General features: G+C 38.0%; 2 protein-coding genes across 2 annotated transcripts in view; one reads left to right on the top strand and one right to left on the bottom strand.

The window, feature by feature from the left end:
* Positions 1-12,344, top strand: part of slc24a5 (solute carrier family 24 member 5) — a 69,819-nt gene extending 57,475 nt beyond the window's left edge. Inside the window, exons 8-9 of the mRNA XM_061963900.1 lie at positions 11,487-11,588; positions 11,691-12,344. Of these exons, the coding sequence (XP_061819884.1) occupies positions 11,487-11,588; positions 11,691-12,013 (425 nt within the window). The 3' untranslated portion in view covers positions 12,014-12,344. The remainder of the gene's footprint in view (positions 1-11,486; positions 11,589-11,690) is intronic.
* A 2,096-nt stretch (positions 12,345-14,440) lies between these two features.
* myef2 (myelin expression factor 2) overlaps positions 14,441-21,506 on the bottom strand; it is a 30,061-nt gene continuing 22,995 nt past the window's right edge. The window contains exons 14-16 of the mRNA XM_061963902.2: positions 15,285-15,436; positions 14,958-15,009; positions 14,441-14,798 (exon numbers count right to left, since the gene is read on the bottom strand). Coding sequence (XP_061819886.1) covers positions 14,635-14,798; positions 14,958-15,009; positions 15,285-15,436 — 368 coding nt within the window. The 3' untranslated portion in view covers positions 14,441-14,634. The remainder of the gene's footprint in view (positions 14,799-14,957; positions 15,010-15,284; positions 15,437-21,506) is intronic.

The following is a 21,506-nucleotide window of genomic DNA, read 5'->3' on the forward strand; positions in this document are numbered from 1 at the left end:
TTGTGGACCAATGGTTCAAGATGAGGCCATTTTTGGGCTGTCTCTGTAGTGGGAATGTGAGACCTCTCAGCAGGAATGAACTCACGTGAGAAGAGAGGTGGTAATGAGATCATTTTTTCTAAGTCATATCCTCTCACTTGGAGGTTAGACAATTTTTGACAGGGTATGACTGTAGAGACTGATGACATTGTGGAAAGCCGTAGACAGACATTCTCCTTCTTTGTGTTGAGCTCTTGAGCAACTTGGTCCAGGATGAATGTTGTGTCACTCTGCGTATCCAGCAACGCATATGTTAAGATCTCATGCTCAGGCTGTTTTGAGGAAGAGACCCAGACTGGTACTATTGAGGATGTATGTGAGCCTTGATTGCCTTGGGCAAGTCTATTGGTAGTTGCTGTTGCAGTTGCAGGGATTTGCTCCGTTCCTCGTGCTTTATTTGAATCACTCTCCACTTTCTTTGATGAAGAACCTTTCTGAAAGTTGTCATCATGCAAGCATGTTGGATGTCTTCTTCGACAGGTATCACACTTACTTTTGTCCTCACAGTTTCTAGAGTGGTGACCAGTCTTTAGACAGCCAAAGCAAAGTTTTTCTTCTTGTACAAACTTGATGCGATCCGGGATTGTCATTTCAGCAAACTTTCTACACTTCTCCAGCTGGTGTCCAAACTTCTTGCAGAAGACACAAGAGACAGTGTTCTGTGTTGTATTTGTTGACAACGTTTTTGCCTTTATGGTTTCAGTTCTTGTCTGTCTTGGTTTCTCATTCTGTATACTCTTGAGTGCTTGTACAGAGGATATGGGGTCACATGCCAGATCAGCTTCATTTGATAAGAAGTTCACCAACTCTTTGAAAGAAGGATATTCCGCTTTCGCTTGTCTGGTTTTCATAGCTTTACGGTTCCATCTGGACACAAGCCAGTCTGGGAGCTTTGTCAAGATCTTCTGACTTTCAGTGCAGTCATTGAGAATCTCTAATGTCTTGATATGAGGTATTGCAGCCTCACAGCTCTGGAGAAAATCTGCAAGTTCTCTCAGTTCGCATCCATCTTTGGAGCTTACTCTTGGCCACGCATGCAGCTTATCTCTGAAGGACTTCCCAATTACGTAAGGGTCTCCAAAGCGCTTCTCTAGCAGCTTCCATGCAGTGTCATATGCTCCCTCTGTGCCGATCAGGAAGAGTCCTTCAACAGCCTTCCTTGCAGCACCACTTAGATACTTTCTCAAGTAGTAGAGTTTTTCATTTTTTTGGAATACCTTTTCTGTCAATCAGTATCTGAAATGACAATTTCCAGTCGTTGTAATTTATAGGATCTCCCGTGAATACTGTAGGTTCAGGTGTTGGGAGACGATTGGCACTCATGGCTTCAGCGAGAGCAGTTGCTAAATCAGGACTTTGCACCTGCAAATTTGGTGGAACTTGTGGGACTGATTGAACGTTGGGATAACTTGGATTACGACTTGGCTCTTGAGCTTGTTGAGGAATGAATGGAGGACTTGATGCATTGAGGGTTTGTGCCTTATCAGGTTGTTTGATGTTATGTAGTAAACTAATGACTTCGGACTTGTCACTTAGTTCGTCATACACCTTGACTCGGGCCTTAGCTGCATTCAGCTTCTTGACTTCCTCTAAGCGCTCAAGCTTTCGGAGCTGATTCTGCATTGCCTGTTGTCTGGCTAGAGATTCAGCCTCAAATTGTGCAGCACGTAGCTTCTCTTCAGCCTCCAGTCTTTGAAGTTCAGTGACTTCCTTGTCTTGCTCTTTTAGCACTGACAAAACCTCTTTGGCTGCAGCTGCTTCGGCCACAGCATCATCTCTCATGATTGAAAGGTTACTTAAGTGAGTGTTGTGTTCCGAACGAAGGTATAGAGACTTTAATGATGGACTTGGTGAATTTAGAATGGAGCAGACATCTGGCCACTGTTCTTCATTCACTGCAGCATCACTTTCAATGAGTTGTTGTGCTCTTTTAATCATGAATTCAGACATCGATACACATGCATCCACTTTACGTCGAACATCTGCATCAGGAGCTTGCATTTGACGGAATTCCTCATATACTGCCTTCACATCTGCACATGTGGCTTGTAGATGATCCATCGACTTGTTTAATTCTTCCTCTGAGATTTCATCACTCAACTCTTTGGCTACCTTTGCATTATACTTCCATTTCTCATATGCAAGTTTGTATCTGCGATGTACGCCTTTCAATTTTTCTTCTTGAAGTCCTTTACCTTTTTCCGTCAAGGTTCGAGTTCTTCCGCTTCTTCGCACAGTGTCTTCTCCTTCTGCAACTTGGGCATTAACCTCAGACTGAGCTAATGAGTTTGTGTGCTGTTCTGTAATATTTGAGTTTGTGTCAGACATTGAGATAATATGAGGATTGTCAATTGACAATGTTTTTACACAACAAAGGGTTAATTTAACTTGGTAGTAGGCTAATAATTTGAAATACCTACAGTTCTTTAAGTATGTAGACTACTTTTTAAACGTGAATAATGTTTACTTTCTTGTTAATGTTGTAAATGCTTCCTAAAAGCTTGTGCAAACAGTTATTAATAAAGAAGTTACTTGGGTCTATTTTTAATTATTAACATTCAGGCCTTTTTTCTTTTTTTTAATCACTAGTAGGCCTATTTAATTAATTTAAAATGCACTTTGCTTAATTAACAGGAAATTCACCAATCTTGGTCAAAATGCCTGTCTTATAGCTGTCTTAAGTAACAGACATGCAAATCTTGGTTTAACTCATAAAATGCCTGAGACACCTGGTGGAATAAACTGAAACTACACACTCTTCCTGTTGAAACCTAAAGCCTTCCTATTTTGCCTTACGGTTTGACTAATAATTTCCAGTTAAACACATTCAGTACAACAATGTCAGCAAGTGAACATAATTCTATTCATTCATACAAAGCACCGTTTGCAAAGTGATAAACCTGAGTCCTTGTGAATTCCAGAAGCACGCCTCTTCTCCCACCACTCGGCTTTGGCGGGGCTCATTGGACACGCCCTGAAACTCGACTTGATTGACAGCCAGGCTAATCTCCGTTGCTCGCATGCGCGTATGGTCCCGTGTCTCTCCTACCCGCGAAGGCAGTCGAGTTCTCACTGTAGCTCCTTTCGGTACACGGCAACACAGGAAAGTTATTTTTTGTAAAACGGGCGTTTATTGACTCCTCCTTCTTGCTGTACACACCATCCACGCCAACACGCCGTGAGAACTTACAAAATACAGTACAATACATCAGACTTTGATTTCACATCAATACTCAGAATGAAATTAAATTACAAAAATACAATACCTCGTTGGCTGCTTGTAACGAAAAGAGGTTCTAATAATCACTTGCTTGAAGTTTTGCATAAATCATATAATACACTTAAATCTTTTGAGGAGCTGAAGACAACGTGCTCAAGCACCCTCCCCTCTTGCTTGTTCTGCCTTATTTACTGTCCGTGGGGTCGCAACATCACAACAATCGTTCCGCTTTGCAACACAATTAACTCAATACATTTACATTTTGCTCAGGAGATTTTACAATCACACATTTTCTAATAATATTTTATAACTCTGCATCATTAACTTATTTATTTATTTATTTATGACACATATTTAAAGCATGAAAACTCTCAGCAACAGCTACAGAAACTGTACTGCAACGTAGTATGAATTTAGAAATTAATGTTATAATAGTTGGAATTAAACTATGAGAATGGCTGCAAAATTGCCCAAGGAAGGATGCATCCCAGAATGAACTCACTAAATTAACCCTCGAGAGTCAGTCCATGCTTTCAGGGAGTTGGGAATATTGAACCAGGTCCTCCTGCTCAGAAGCCGATCATGCAAACCACCGTACTAAACAGCCAGGCTTTAAACTCCATTTTGCCTAAAAAAAAGATATGTGTGCGACAGGATTACATTTTTAGCTCATTTAGAGTGTTTTTTCTTTACATTCTGCAGGCTTTTACTGCACTTTACAATAACATGTATTTATTCATGTGACTCAAAGATGTAAACAATTGTTCTTAAAGATTACATTTTTAGGTTACTTCCAGGATTCGACTACACATCAGTTGGGTGACAGGCGTGTGTGTTAGCCTCTCAGCCAAACTGCCTAACACTCAACATAATGTCCAACTTTGAAGCTTAAAGGGAGCGATCTAGCCGTTAAAAATAGCATCTGATTACCTAGAATTCGTTGCTGCAACAATGTTTTCAGCTAATTTGGGGGATATATCAACATATTTTCTTTTGATAAAGTGTTGAGTAAATGTGATCTCATTGTTATTAATGCTGTTGCTGTGTATCATGAGAAGAAAGGCTTGCTGTTGTTGTTATGCGCCTCCAATAGGTTATATACGGTAGTGCAGGTTCATCCGCGCTATCGTCACGTGATCTCTTCCGGTTCACTTCGCGCGAGAGAATGTGAGATATACACAGAAAAGTTCGATGGAGTTGTCTTCTATTTTCCACAGTTACCGATGTTTTGTTTCCCGGTGCTGTGAAGCATTGTACTGAACCATCCTTAAAATAAACCATCATCTTTCATATATATACAACTGGAGTATTCATTGAAGATGAATGAAGAAAGAGGAAACCCAACAGGTTATGGGCCCAGACATGCAACGGGAGGAAGATGGCAGCGCCTGATCTTCGATGGAGACGAGGACAACTACGAACTTTGGGAAGTAAAATTTCTTGGTCACATGAGACTTGAACGTTTAAAGGACACAATACTTTCCTCTGGTGAGGTTGACCCAGAGAAGAATGCAGAATGCTTTGCAGAGCTAATCCAGTTCCTAGACGACACAAGTCTGTCGTTGGTAATGAGAGACGCTGCTGACGATGGTCGCAAAGCACTACAAATTTTACGGCGCCATTATGCCAGTGATGGTAAGCCAAGAATTATTTCCCTGTACAACGAATTGTGTTCCCTGAAGAAAGACTCAGAAGAAACTATTACAGACTACATCATTAGAGCCGAAAAGATAGTGTCTTCTTTAAGAAATACAAAGCAAGTAATAAGCGATGAGTTGAGCATTGCTATGGTTCTGCGGGGCCTACCGGAACCATACAAACCATTCGTCATTCACATGACACAGAGCAACGATGAAGTGACTTTTGTGGAGTTCAAGAGCAAACTACGGAGCTACGAAGAGACAGAGAAATTTGAACACAAACCAAAATCAGACAACGTAATGAAAGTGGACATAGCGTCAGCGACCTGTTATGGATGTGGGAATCGTGGACATTTCGCGAAAAATTGTCCCCACAAAACAACACCAAAGTGGTGCAACTACCACCGAAGCACAACACATACAGACGCGACGTGCAGAAGAAAAACCAAGCCTGACTCTGCTAAACAAACTATGGAGAAAGAGGAAGATTCAAAGAAAATTGGCACCTCCTTTGTGTTCCAAGCCAGTCATTTGGTGCTTCCAGACGGCATCAAATAAAATGGACTGATGGTGGACTGTGGGGCGACGTCACACATAATCACTGAGAAGAGCAAATTCACACGATTTGATGAGACTTTTAACCCAAACAAACACTACATGGAGTTGGCCGATGGAACAAGGAAGAACAACATGGCGCTGAAGAGAGGCGATGCAGTGGTTCTTCTACGCAACACAGAGGGGAGAAGCGTCCCCGTCACACTGAAGAACGCCTTGTTCATCCCAACCTACCCACAAGACTTCATGTCGGTGAAAGCAGCCACGACTAATGGAGCTCAAGTGATCTTCGGAGAAGGACAAAACCGGCTCATCACGAAAGAAGGAAACACCTTCAAGATAGAAGTACACGAGAGACTGTACTACCTCAAAACGGTAAACCATCAAAAACTGTATGATGACTCTGTGCATGACATTATGTCAAAAGACAAAGTGAATCTATGTTGTGATGTGAAAACATGGCACGAGATCTTGGGGCACTGCAATGTGAATGATGTGTTGAAGCTTCAAAATGTTGTGACAGGCATGACAGTTACAGGAGATACAAAGATAGAATGTGACATTTGTACACAAGGAAAATTCACTAACACTAGGAACAAATTACCTGATGTCAAAGCTAGTGCACCCCTAGAGCTGGTGCACACTGACCTGGCCGGTCCCATTGACCCCATTGGATTACATGGGCATAAATATTCAGTCTCATTTACTGATGATTATTCAGGGGCAGTATTTGCTTACTTCTTGAAAAATAAGAGTGAAACTACCCTTGCGACAGAGAAGTTCATTGCAGACGTTTCCCCATATGGCAACGTAAAATGTATGCGCTCAGATAATGGAACTGAGTTCACTGGAAACGATTTTCAAACACTTTTGAGAGAGAAAGGTATCAGACATGAAACCTGGTCACCTTATTCTCCTCATCAAAACGGTACAGCTGAAAGACAGTGGCGAACACTGTTTGAAATGGCAAGGTGTATGCTACTAGAAAAAGAGTTACCAAAAACATTATGGCCTTATGCTGTTCAAAGTGCCGCCCACATTCGGAACAGATGTTACAATGACAGAACAAAGAACACACCTTATTTCATGCTAACTGGAAAGAAGCCCAACATTTCAAAAATGTGGGTGTTTGGCTCGGAGTGTTACGCATACACTCACAGTCACAAGAAACTTGAACCAAGGTGTGAGAAAGGAGTATTTGTGGGCTATAGTAAAAATAGTCCAGCATACTTGGTCTATGATCCACAATCAAGAAAGGTGTCAAAACACAGACTGGTAAAATTCACCAAAAAGAACACTGCAGAAAAAGAGACACAAACAAATGCGTATGACTTGGAAATCCCAGATTGCGAAAGCAATGAAACCAAACTACCTGACACTGTATCAGAAAAATTAGCGAGCATCGAAAATCAAACTGTAGCTCAAAATGATGTTGATAACCAAACACAAACTCTAGAAGTAGAAGAGGATGTGGTGTTAGATGATGCCACAACTAACACAGAGACTAGAACAGAACAAAGAGGTCGTTACCCAAAGAGAGAGAGAATTGTTCCTCCAAAATACTTGGAGGAATATGTAACAAACATTGATGCTATCAATGAAAGCCATGACGTTATTGATCACTGTTGCAGGGCAATGTGTGGAGTCCCACAGAGGTATAAAGACACCCTGATGTCATCAGAGGCAGCCAGCTGGGAAAAAGCCATGAAAGACAAGTTGGCATCTCTCAAAGAAAATGACACATTTGAATTAACAACATTACCAAAAGGGAAAAATACAGTAGGTGGAAAGTGGGTTTATGCCCTCAAAGAAAACACAGAGAAAGGACAGCTTTTCAAAGCTAGATATGTTGCCAAAGGATACAGTCAAACTGAAGGTATAGATTATCAAGAAACATTTGCACCAACCGCAGACATTACTTCTGTGCGTGCATTGATGCAAATAGCTGTCCAAAATGACCTCACCGTCCACCAGATGGATGTGAAAACGGCATATTTACATGCCCCCATTGATGAAGAGATATACCTAGAACAACCAGAAGGTTTTCAGAAAACATCGGACACAGGTGAAAAACTAGTATTTAGGTTGAAGAAATCAATCTATGGCCTAAAACAATCAGGAAGAAATTGGTACAAACTTCTAAATGACCATTTAGAGCAAAACAATTTCAAAAGAAACCTATCTGATCATTGTGTCTACCGAAAACAAACAGAAAATGAAACAGTCATTGTTATCATCTGGGTGGACGACCTGATCATTGCTGCAAGTAGCAAAGAAGCACTTGAGCAATTCAAAGAAACAATGAAAGCCAAATTCAACATGAAAGACCTGGGTAAGATAACTTATTTCCTGGGTATTCATTTTGAACAGAAACAGAATGAAATCAAAATGGATCAAAAAATGTACATACAAAAGATGCTTGAAAGATTTGGCATGTCAGAATGCAAACCTAGAAGCACTCCTTCTGAACAGAAAGTAGAACTGAGCACTACAAATGAAAATGAGTGTGACACTACCGAGGTGGTAAACCCCAGAGAATACCGTGAAATCATTGGTAGTTTGATCTATGCCATGACCTGCACCAGACCAGATATCAGCTGGATTGTTGGTAGGTTATCACAAACATTGGCAAAGCCAACAGCACAGGATCTAGTTTCTGTCAAACATGTGCTAAGGTATCTCAAGGGTACACATGACTTTGAACTAAGTTTCAAGAAAAGTGAGGAAGGCCTCAACCTGATTGCATTTAGCGATTCAGACTGGGCATCATCAATGGAAGACCGACGCAGCACTAGTGGATATTGTTTCGGTCTAACAAAACAAGGTCCAGCTATATCCTGGAAATCAAAGAAACAACCAACAGTTGCATTGTCAACTTGTGAAGCTGAATATATTGCCTTATCCAACACTACACGAGAAAGTATTTATATCACCCAACTGTTGAGTGGCATGGACAAATGTTTGTACAATTGTACAACAATTCATGGAGACAATCAAGGGGCTCTTTTGTTGAGCAAAAATCCAGTTAATAGACAGAGGTCCAAACATATTGATGTTAAATATAATTTCATTCGTGAGGCACTCACTGAAGGGAAAATTTCATTAGTCTACTGTCCTACAGAAGACATGGTTGCAGACATCTTAACAAAACCTACTACAAGAGCCAAGATTGACAAATTCAAATTATTTTTTTTTGGAAACTAATGTGTTTCACTGTTTCATGGTTATGAGATCAAGGGGGGGGTGTTGAGTAAATGTGATCTCATTGTTATTAATGCTGTTGCTGTGTATCATGAGAAGAAAGGCTTGCTGTTGTTGTTGTTATGCGCCTCCAATAGGTTATATACGGTAGTGCAGGTTCATCCGCGCTATCGTCACGTGATCTCTTCCGGTTCACTTCGCGCGAGAGAATGTGAGATATACACAGAAAAGTTCGATGGAGTTGTCTTCTATTTTCCACAGTTACCGATGTTTTGTTTCCCGGTGCTGTGAAGCATTGTACTGAACCATCCTTAAAATAAACCATCATCTTTCATATATATACAACTGGAGTATTCATTGAAGATGAATGAAGAAAGAGGAAACCCAACATAAAGTATGTTAGAATATTGAAGAATGCTGGTTGAAATGTTGGTGGACTATAGAAGGCAGGATAGAAACAGTTGGACTGTGCAGTGGTTTGAATATAGAAATACTTTATAGTTGAAATTATTTCAATGTTGAAATCGCTTTAACCACACTGAAATGTACAATGACTATAGAAATGATAAATGTATGTCTTAATAGTTGGCACTAAACTATGTAACTCAAAGATGTAAAATTATCTAAATTTTTTTTTACACATTTGGCCACATTACCTGGGTACGTCCTAGCTGTGTCCAGCTTTTGTTCTTAAAGGGAGAGATTCAACCGTTGAATTGATTGATTACCCAGAGTTCTTTAGTTTTCAGCTAATTTTTGGGATAAATTAACGTATTTTTTACAGTAAAATGTTACCTGATTGTATGAAACATTTACTTGCATACAAGCCAATATTTTGAGAAAAAACATTGAAATCATTACTTACATTGATAGAGGAGATAGAGGTTTTAGTCAAAATTGTATCCATCTTGTGCTTGAATCCATGTCACTCAATATGATATACCGCACTGCATTTGTCTTTATAAAATTACTTCAATATGAAACTTCACATAAAAGGTTATGTTACAAAAGCACAATTAAATAAAAGTTATGTTAAATAAACTAACATTAACCTATTGCAAATGAACCTTCAAGGTGACTAATGACTGAAATACAAAGGTGGCTGTCATTGTTTAATCGTAATGCAACAGGTCAAAATGACCTCATTACCCAGAATGCATTTATAAGTAAGTATCGCTTTGTTGCTAATTGCAGACTAAATAAATGTTTTTTTACTTCAACAAATATATTTTACGATAGTGTTGAACAGCATTCAATGTTATTTTCAGGAAGAAAAAAGTAAAAAATGGGAATTTTTTGGGTAAAAATAATACCAAGTTTTATTTTCCTAATCAACACGAATGTTTTAATGGAAGAATAGTTTGAATTAGTTGAAAAATGTGGGAGTAGTCGTTGAAAGAAAAAACGGGCAGAAAAACATGAACATTATGATTGACTGTAAAGTCGGTAATATTGAGCCTGCATGTTGTGAAAGCGCTGAACGTTTTGAAGCTTGAACAGGATTAATTGGATGAACGCTTTGGGAGATGGAAGTGGATGATAAACGCTATGGAAGAAGAATAAACACATGAATTTTGGTGCAGAATATTGAGAAAGACTGCATGAACCGGAGAAGTCATTCACTTCACTTTAGGACTAAACATGGCTACTTAATCATAGACATTCATCTTTTTATTAGTTATGTTTAGTCCTACATACAGTTCTAAGTTTTCACTGTAGTTTAGCCATTTTTTGGACTGTGAAAAGATGCTCCATTTTAGGTGAGCTGCATTTTGTTCTGGTTGTGTTTGTGAAGTAATTTTGCTTGTCATTCATTCCCAAATCATTCAAATGTTTATGATTTAGCCCAGTAACATTATATTGTAAACGCTTGACTCAGCAATTACAGATTATGCTTTTTACTAGTGCAGCATTACAGTACTGAATTAACATGTCTTAATCAGCAGCTAAACAAACTACTCCGCTTGGTAGAAAGCTATTACCGTATTTTTCGGACTATAAGTCGCTCCGGCCGAAAATGCACAATAAAGAAGGAAAAAAACATATATACTGGAGTATAAGTCGCATTTTTGGGGGAAATGTATTTGATAAAACCCAACACCAAGAATAGACATTTGAAAGGCAATTTAAAATAAAGAATAGTGAACAACAGGCTGAATAAGTATACGTTATATGACGCATAAATAACCAACTGAGAACGTGCCTGGTATGTTAACGTAACATATTATGGTAAGAGTCATTCAAATAACTATAACATATACAGCATGCTATACGTTTACCAAACAATCTGTCACTCCCGATCGCTAAATCCGATGAAATCTTCCGCCCCGGTGTCGCCTCTGATATGTCCTTTCTTTCTGCTGCTCGATCGCCGTTCTCTGCTGCATATTTCACTACGTCCAGCTTGTAATCTGCAGTATTTGATTTCCTTTTCGGTGCCATTTTAGTTCAGTCCTTCTCAGTTTTTATAAGTTACCGCCAATGTTGATGTGATCCATTATAATAGCTACGGCAGTAGCGTATAGCATATAGCAGTTAGCATACCCACAATGCACTTCTGCCATGACCCTCCCCCGTTGAATTCTTATTGGTTGACGTGTGAGTGACGATTGCTGCCATTTGCTTCATCTCTTACGCGAATGAGATAAATAATATTTGATATTTTACGGTAATGTGTTAATAATTTCACCCGTAAGTCGCTCCGGGGTATATGTCGCACCCCCGGCCAAACTATGAAAAAAAACTGCGACTTATAATCCGAAAAATACGGTACATTCAAAGTACCGTTTGTATTGTTGTGATATACATCAAATATTGTTATGTTTAAACAGGTGAGACACTTGGCATCCCTGATACAGTGATGGGACTCACGCTTCTTGCAGCTGGTACAAGTATTCCAGATACTGTAGCCAGTGTTATTGTGGCCAGAGAAGGTAAATATTTGAACCTACAATAATTAGCACCACTGAGAAAATATTACATTTGTTTGATTTTACCGAATTAAATCCCAGCTAATTCAATCCATCCTCTTTCAGGGAAAGCGGACATGGCCATGTCAAACATTGTGGGTTCTAACGTATTCGACATGCTGTGCCTTGGTTTGCCATGGTTCATCAAAACTGCATTCATGGACACCGGCAACCCTGTGGAGGTCAACAGCACTGGCCTGGTCTTCATTTCTTCAACACTTCTTCTTTCAATCGTCTTCCTCTTTGTGGCTGTGCATGTGAATGGCTGGAAACTGGACTGGAAACTGGGGCTCGTTTCCCTCATCTGTTACATTCTTTTTGCAACGCTTTCTATCCTGTACGAGTTGGGGATTATTGGGAATAATCCTTTAAGGCTGTGCGGTGACTGAGATCTGACCCTCCCAATGACAAAGGCATTTTTACAAAGACTCAAATGAAATATTTCAAGCATGTTTCCAATCGCGGAAGCTCACAATTAAATCTGCAGAGCCAAGGATGGGCCGCTCAAATCTTAGGAAAAGGGAGAGGTCAACGTACCAAAGATGTTGATGTAGAGGTGTGAACTCACTTGGAACCACAAAAGTCATCACACTGCACGCATTTCCCTACTCCACAGTTAGCTCGGAAATGTCTTATTTATATCTTCCAATATGGGAAAACTGTTGTGACTGGAGTCAGCACTCAAACCAGAGAGAATAAACAAGATGTTGACTGGCCTGATTCCTGTTTTTAAGCAGACTGTTCAATTCTGATTAAGTTTTACGAGCAGGTTCTTATTGCCTGTGAGGACCAGTGAAAGAACCGTAAACAGCAGTAAAGAGAAAATCTGCCATCTCCTTGCTTACAACAGTTGAATTTTAATGAACACACAAAGCCACATTAACTTCTATGATCTGTGGTGTAATTTGGGTCTTATTCTAAATAATACTGTTATTGTGTAAATTAAATTACCAACATTTATAGTCTTTGGAACGTCACACCAAACTATGGCCACTTCATGGCAGTGTTGAGCAATATTGTGCAGCACAGCAAAAGCTCTTGTTTGTCACACTGAGAAGACTTTGAACTAAACCAGGGGTGCTCACACTTTTTCTGCAGGCGAGCTACTTTTCAATTGATCAAGTCGTGGGGATCTACCTCATTCATATATATAATTTATATTTACTTATTTAATAAATATATGTTTTTGTTAACAAGTTAAATGTGTTTAATGATAATGCAAGCATGTTTAACACATATAGTTAATATTGTTAATAAAATAAAGGTGTTTAATGAGAATACAAGTATGTTTAATACATATAGTTAATATTGTTAACAAGTAATAGGTGTTTAAAGATAATACAAGCATGTTTAACACATATAGTTAATATTGGTAAAAGTTAAAGGTGTTTAAAGATAATACAAGCATGTTTAACACATATAGTTAATATTGTTAACAACTTAAAGGTGGTTAAAGATAATACAAGCATGTTTAACACATATAGTTAATATTGTTAACAAGTTAAAGGTGTTTAAATATAATACAAGCATGTTTAACACATAGTTAATATTGTTAATAAAATAAAGGTGTTTAATGATAATACAAGTATGTTTAATACATATAGTTAATATTGTTAACAAGTAATAGGTGTTTAAAGATAATACAAGCATGTTTAACACATATAGTTAATATTGGTAATAAGTTAAAGGTGTTTAAAGATAATACAAGCGTGTTTAACACATAGTTAATATTGTTAACAACTTAAAGGTGGTTAAAGATAATACAAGCATGTTTAACACATATACTGTAGTTAATATTGTTAACAACTTAAAGGTGTTTAAAGATAATACAAGCATGTTTAACACATATAGTTAAAATTGGTAATAAGTTAAAGGTGTTTAAAGATAATACAAGCACGTTTAACACATATAGTTAATATTGTTAACAACTTAAAGGTGTTTAAAGATAATACAAGCATGTTTAACACATATAGTTAAAATTGGTAATAAGTTAAAGGTGTTTAAAGATAATACAAGTATGTTTAACACAAATAGTTAATATTGTTAACAACTTAAAGGTGGTTAAAGATAATACAAGCATGTTTAACACATATAGTTAATATTGTTAAGTTAAAGGTGTTTAAAGATAATACAAGCATGTTTAACACATATAGTTAAAATTGGTAATAAGTTAAAGGTGTTTAAAGATAATACAAGCATGTTTAACACATACAGATTCCTTTCTTTCATGAAGACAAGAATATAAGTTGGTGTATTACCTGATTCTGATGACTTGCAGTGATTGGAATCAAGACAGTGGTGTTGATAACGTCCGCATTTCCGAATGGAGAAGAAAAAAAGTTCTCCTTTCTGTCCAATACCACATGAAAGTGGTTGGTTTTTGGCATCTTATTTATCCATCTTCCGTACTCCTTTGTATACACATTACAAGAAAAAAAATTGTCGGCAAACTCCGTAGCTTGCTAGCTTGTGCACGCCAGCTTTCTGAGACTCTTATTTTGTTAGCGCAACTGTGCAGTCGGTCTTTGGAGTTTTGACGACAGGTACGGCGCCAGAGTCTGTTGAAATAAAGTGTTTCTTGCCTTTCAGTCGGTAATTTTAATGAGCTGGCAGCAGCCAGCGTCATCTCAGAAGACCCTCGGGTGCTGTGAATGTCAATCAAGTGACGTCATAGTGAAGATTTATGATCGCTCATTTTTAGGACTATTTTTTTAATGCCTGGCTGGTGATCGACTGACACACCCTTCACGATCGACCGGTAGCTCGCGATCGACGTAATAAGCACCCCTGAACTAAACAGACTAATAACCAGCGGGTTTAAAAATTAAAATGTTTATTTGCTCAAACTGACAGATAATTAAAAAAAGGTTTACAAAACAGATGAAATGAACTACAGAATGTATGAATATATCCGCAGAAACAAATGTGAAAACTGTGGAGGTTAGATGAAGTAATCGTGTTTTTAAAACAAAACTAGAGCTCACTGTGTGAGCCTGTTCTTACAAAAGGTTTAGGCATTGCGATCAATACGGACATCCACCTCTCGGCCATTGATCTTGTTGAAATTCATCAGTCTGCAGGCTTTCTCTGCACTCTCAGGGCAGTCAAATCTCACAGTTCCGCAGCCCTTGGACTTGCCATTCTCCATCTTGATCTCTGCAAACATCACCTGGCCTGCAGTCAACAAGAGGAAGTAACATATCAGAATAAAAAACATTAATGTGTAATTATATGTGATGATCATTTATGATACAGATAAAACAGTATGTGGTATGATTTATATGGATTAAATGTGTGTTGTATTAATATTTAGAATAAAATAAAAAAGCTTACCGCAGTGACTGAACTTCTCTTTAAGCTTTTGCCATGTAAGATCATAGGGGAGCTGCAAAGTAGAAACAAACAGTAGTAGTTCCTTTACATAGTTTATTTTTAATAAGCATGCCCTAGCTGTAGATAACCACAATGTATCCCACTGGGCATTTGCTCAGAAAAGCATTAATAAACAATATATTGACTAACATCTATGAGAAAGAAAGAAAATGAGACACCAAATCATGTTACAAAAACACAAACTGACAACATATGTTCTGTCCAAAAACAGTGACTATACGAGGATAAAGAATAGTAGGATTACTACTTTATTATACTCGCACTTACATTTCGCACAAATATCTGACAGCCTGCTTTGGATCCAAAGCTTCGGTCAGACATGCCTCCACCCATGTAACTTGGTGCGCTTCCAAAGCCCCCAAAGCCGCGGTTCATGTCCATTCCTGACATGCCCATTCGATCCATCGCCATGCCGCCACCTATGATTGAATCGAACAGAAAAGATCTCAGAGAAACAGCAATCACTTCAAGGTAGCAATTAAAAGCTGCAACACCCTTCCAGGCCTGATATCAATCATGGTGATCAATTAGTGAGAATATGAGTCCATGATAACGTTGCTTGGATGACAACATATGTTGCTCCAAAACCTGTATGTACCTTTCAGCATTAATGGTGCCTTCACAGATGTGTAAGTTACTCATGCCTTGGGCACTAATACACCCCCATACCATCACAGATGCTGGCTTTTAAACTTTGCGCCTATAACACTCCGGATGGTTCTTTTCCTCTTTGGTCCGGAGGACACAACGTCGCGAAGCCGGTGACATTCCTGGGTGTTGTTGATAAAAGGCTTTCCCTTTGCCTAGTAGAGTCTTAACTTGCACTTATAGATGTAGCGACGAACTGTAGTTACTGACAGTGGTTTTCTGAAGTGTTCCTGAGCCCATGTGGTGATATCCTTTACACACTGATGTCGCTTTTTGATGAAGTACTGCCTGAGGTATCGAAGGTCACGGGCATTGCCGCTTACGTGCAGTGATTTCTCCAGATTCTCTGAACCTTTTGATGATATTACGGACCATAGATGGTGAAATCCCTAAAATCCTTGCAATAGTTTGTTGAAAAATGTTGTTCTTAAACTGTTGGACAATTTGCTCACGCATTTGTTCACAAAGTGGTGACCCTTACCCCATCCTTGTTTGTGAATGACTGGAAGCTGCTTTTACACCCAATCATGGCACGCACCTGTTCCCAATTAGCCTATTCACCTGTGGGATGTTCCAAGTAAGTGTTCGATGAGCATGCCTCAATTTTCTCAGTCTTTTTTGAAACATGTTGCAAGCATCAAATGCCAAATGAGCTAATATTTGCTAAAAATAGTATATTCAATTCAATATAGGATGAAAAGGATTTGCAAATCATTGTATTCTGTTTTTATTTCCGCTTTACACAACGTGCCAACTTCACTGGTTTTGGGTTTTGTACAAGAAGCTGGTTCTTTTATGACCAAAAATAATGTTATATGCAAACAAAGTCTCACAGGTCAGCGCCAACTGCAAAAACTAATCTAACTAAGAACTAATTTATGGAACAACATTAGGTTCAATTGTACAATCCAAGTATAATGCTGTGCAGTTCTACACAGCAAACTACGACCACAACACAGCACATTGTTAAACTGTGCTGGTCAACCAGTAAATGCTGATTTAAAGTCAAGTTATGTAAATAGAGGCATTTGGTAAAAACCCAATAGTCCCTATATTTAACAGACTGCGGTGATGTATAATTTGTTTCATGTTTAAGCCTCAGATATCCTGGATTGTATTTGGTAATCTATGAGAGTATATATAGTCATGGTCAAAAGTTTACATACACTTGTGAAGGACATAATGTCATGGCTGTCTTGAGTTTCCAATAATTTCTACAACTCTTATTTTTTTGTGATAGAGTGATTGGAGCACATGTTTGTCACAAAAAACATTCATGAAGTTTGGTTCTTTTATGAATTTATTATGGGTCTACTGAAAATGTGACCAAATCTGCTGGGTCAAATGAATACATACAGCAACATACATGATAAATTTTGGTGATGTAGAAAAGTTACAATCAAATCAAATTAGCTTCATGACATGGCCTCTTGATTGACAACACCTGTTGACTTCTCTGAGCCCATTTAAATAGGGCTTATGTGATGCAGTCATTAGACTCGGTTACAAATGCGACAATGGGAAAGTTGAAGGATCTCAGCACAAAAAACGAATCATTGACTTTAACAAGTCAGGAAAGTCACTTGGAGCCATTTCAAATCAGCTTAAGGTCCCAAGAGCAACTGTGCAGACAATTGTTCGTAAGTATAAAGTGCATGGCACAGTTTTGTCACTGCCACGATCTGGAAGAAAACGCAAGCTATCACCTGCTGCTGAGAAAAAATTGGTCAGGATGATCAAAAGTCAACCAAGAACCACCAAAAAGCAGGTCTGCAATGAATTGGAAGCTGCTGGAACACAGGTGTCAGTGTCCACAGTGAAGCGTGTTTTGCATCGCCATGGACTGAGAGACTACCATGCAAGAAGGAAGCCCTTGCTCCAGAAGCGACATCTTAAAGCTTGTCTTAAGTTTGCTGCTGATCACATTGGCAAAGATAAGACCTTTTGGAGGAAAGTTCTGTAGTCAGATTAAACAAAAATTGAGCTGTTTGGCTACAGTATCCAGCAATATGTTTGGAGGAGAAAAGGTGAGGCCTTTAATCCCAGGAACACCAAACCTACCGTCAAGCATGGTGGTGGTAGTATTATGCTCTGGGCCTGTTTTGCTGCCAATGGAACTGGTGCTTTACAGAGAGTAAATGGGACAATGAAAAAGGAGGACTACCTCCAAATTCTTCAGGACAACCTAAAATCATCAGGACGGAGGTTGGGTCTTGAGCGGAGTTGGGTGTTCCAACAGGACAATGACTTATTGCAGTGAAACTTGCCAAGGCACGTGTAACCAAATATTAACATTGCTGTATGTATACTTTTGACCCAGCAGATTGGTCACATTTTCAGTAGACCCAAAATAAATTCATAAAAGAACCAAACTTCATGAATGTTTTTTGTGACAAACAAGTATGTGCTCCAATTACTCTATCACAAAAAAATAACAGTTGTAGAAAATATTGGAAACTCAAGACACGACTGTATATATATATATATATATATATATATATATATATATATATATATATATATATATATATATATATATATATAAATAAATAAATAAAATAGGTATATATAGTATATATTTAGTCAAAACATTTAAATTTTTTGTTGCAGACGATTTAAAAAATTTAAAAAATGTTTTTTTTCCCTTTTGCTCTGGCATATTTTTTTTGCCCTCATGAGCTTCTGTAGCCCTTGCCAGCCCCCTTATTTTCTTTATTATTAACTGAGATCAACAAGCCAAGCAAAACATGGCTAATGCTAATGCTAACGAGAGTGAGATGTTTGCTCCAAAGTAAAGTGTTGCCAGTGCTTTAGATTTGCGGCAACAGATTTGGAACAAATGACTGAATGATGCAAAGATTTATAAAAAAATAAAAGGTAGCAGCACAACAAACTTATTCCAGCATTGAGCCGAGTGGAGGAAATGCAACACTTTACAAAGCAACCAAGACTACAATAACAACTCCACCTTAAAAGCAGCGTATTGTGGAAAAATAATATACACAAGGTACCATGTACAGTATGGAGAACAATGCACAGAGCGATCACAAAAGGCAGTCGCTATGCTCATCCAAACCAGACAGCTCGTACGCGTGTGTGCTGCTGCAAAACTTTCATGGATGAGATATTACATGTGCAATTAAGTGTACATTGTCTTTTACATCAGTACACACTAACAAGGAGCCCAGGATCCATCCATTCTCTACCGCTTGTCGTCAGGATGGTTAAGGGAAAAGCCTGTCTTTATTCACTTACTAAAACTAGTCATCTCAATGTTTTACTTGTTTATTTATTTGCATACAATGCAGGGTTTCCCCTTAATGTACCGTATTTTCCGCACTATAAGGCGCATCTTCAATGAATGTCATATTTCAAAACTTTGTTCATATATAAGGCACACCTATGCATCCATTAGATGGAGCTGCGCTAAAGGGAATGTCAACAAAACAGTCAGATAGGTCAGTCAAACTTTATTAATAGATTACAAACCAGCGTTCTGACAACTCTGTTCACTCCCAAAATGAATAAAGAGCTGTTTTATTATTTTCCCCGAGGTAAAGTCGGTGACGTGGTGTTTTGTTTATCTTTTAACAACAGCAAGGTATAACATGTAGTGCAACATTTATGCATGTACAGTCGCTGCTTTTTTCCCCCATAGTGAACATTGCACCTTGCAACGGTGCGTGATGGATGAATGCACCACCTAGTAAACAAACGTACACATGGACTCTGCGCCGCACGCCTTTATTTTTTTTACCGCCAACACGGGGCTTTAATTAACGAATTCAAGTAATATATTGTAGCACCTAGAAGAAATCACACAAAGTCCGACGCTATTTTTAACGTTTATTACCAATGTTATGATAACAAACCTCCCATGAAAACACTTTCATTTCCTTGAGTCTTCGCTTCCCCGCCAGACACACAACGCTTACGCCGATCGCCTTTAAGGCACGAACGGTGTGTGTTTGTAAACATGAGAAAAACTGACATTAAATCCAAACCACACGCATATAAAATATTACCATTTACTGGTCGTTACAGTATGAATTGATATATATTGCCTATTATGTGCGCACTATTGACAAGTGATGTACCGAAAACTTGACCACCAAAAATAGACTTTGATCACCAAAAGCAGCGCTACCGAAACCGGATGTAAACAAAACGCACGCCATTGTCTTGAGCATTGTCAGCATGTCTGCAATGTGGACGTGATTTTTATATATATTGCAGATATAGCCGCGTGGATGGCCATCTTCAAAATGTGCAAACTTTAAGAGGTCAGTGTCAGCTTTTAAAAAGAGAAAGTCCAACTAGAGCAACAGCGCCAAGCAAGTGTGACGTCATGCTCACTGCAGCCTCTTAAGCCAGGGACATCGAGGGACAGAAATAGAGTCTCTAAAACACGAGTACATTCTATAATACCAGCAGAAGAAGATTCTTGATTTATTGCTAGTTGTTTTAACTGTTTTAAAAAGTAATTAAAAGTCTGTAAACACTCAAAAAATCTCAACAAAGTACCTTGTACAAAAAGCAGCAAAAATTTAAATTACCGTATGGCAAAACTATAAAAAAATTACATGTTAATACTAACTAATAAAAACAGATTTGTTTTAAATGTATGTATACATTTTTTGAGCCCTTTTCAAAGAAAATTATATCATAGCAAATTACTCGACTCATTGTGAACACGCCCCCAACACCACAGGCATTCTGGCAGTTTAGGGGAAACCCTGCAAAGTACAATACTACATTTTTATTTACAAAAATATTTCATTCAAAACACAAGTTTTAAGTTTGTACTTTATTGATCTGATTGATTTTTATTAACATTTAAAAAATGTTGGTATTCTTATTGATTCATTGGAATTTATTTGCATGCAATACTACATATTTATATTTACAAAAGTATTTTTTTCAAGACATAAGTTTTAAGTTTGCACTTTATTAATCTCCAAGTTGTATATAATATATTTCCATGCAATGTACAATGCTACATTTTTGTTTACAGAAGTATTTTATTCAAGCAGAAGTATTACCTCCCAGAGGAAGCTCTCAATTTAGTTCTTTGAAAATTATTGCATAAAAGGATTGTTTGAAGTTGATTTCCTGCTACAAATATTAGTCTCATCTACAATTCATGTCTGCAATTATTTTATGGTGTGAAATTCATATTTTGTCTCATTATTTAGCTGTATATGTCCCTGTTGTTCAGCAATGTTTGCAAACGATATCAATATTCAGTATATTCTGTTGAGCACACTAGAGATGTATTCATGTAGTTTATTAATACGATTTAGGATATTTTTTTAATGATAACAAATATCACCAAATATGCTATAATGTGGTCATCTGTGTCAAACATAGCACTTAGCTTTCCTGCACAATAAGATCTTAGCTTTTAGTTTCTGTTATTAAAATCGACAACAAAAATACGGTGGATTGGGCCAAAAATCACAATATTTATTACTAGGAATTAACGTGACGTTAGTTTATTTGCACAACCAGGTCTTCGTAGTTATATGTAGGCATATAGCAACCACAAAAGCACAAAAAACGAATTTATTCACGTTCAGATTTGCTATCAAGCAGAAAGTTTCTCAAACAAATCAAATGTTCAAACAAACATTTTACAAAGTGATCGTTGCAGATACAAGCGGTCCGATTGTATTCCACAAGATGATAAAAGTGATATTTTTAAGAGCCATTTCCGTCAACCCACTTTCATTTTTTTCCTAACTTCATTACCTTTATGAGCCACTTCTTTTGGGACAGCATGAAAGCTCCTTCCTATCTCCCTATTTGAATGACTAACACCCAAGTACAGAACAGCAATAT

This window comes from Nerophis lumbriciformis, linkage group LG06 (genome assembly GCF_033978685.3).
Source record: "Nerophis lumbriciformis linkage group LG06, RoL_Nlum_v2.1, whole genome shotgun sequence".
Lineage (NCBI taxonomy): Eukaryota > Metazoa > Chordata > Actinopteri > Syngnathiformes > Syngnathidae > Nerophis > Nerophis lumbriciformis.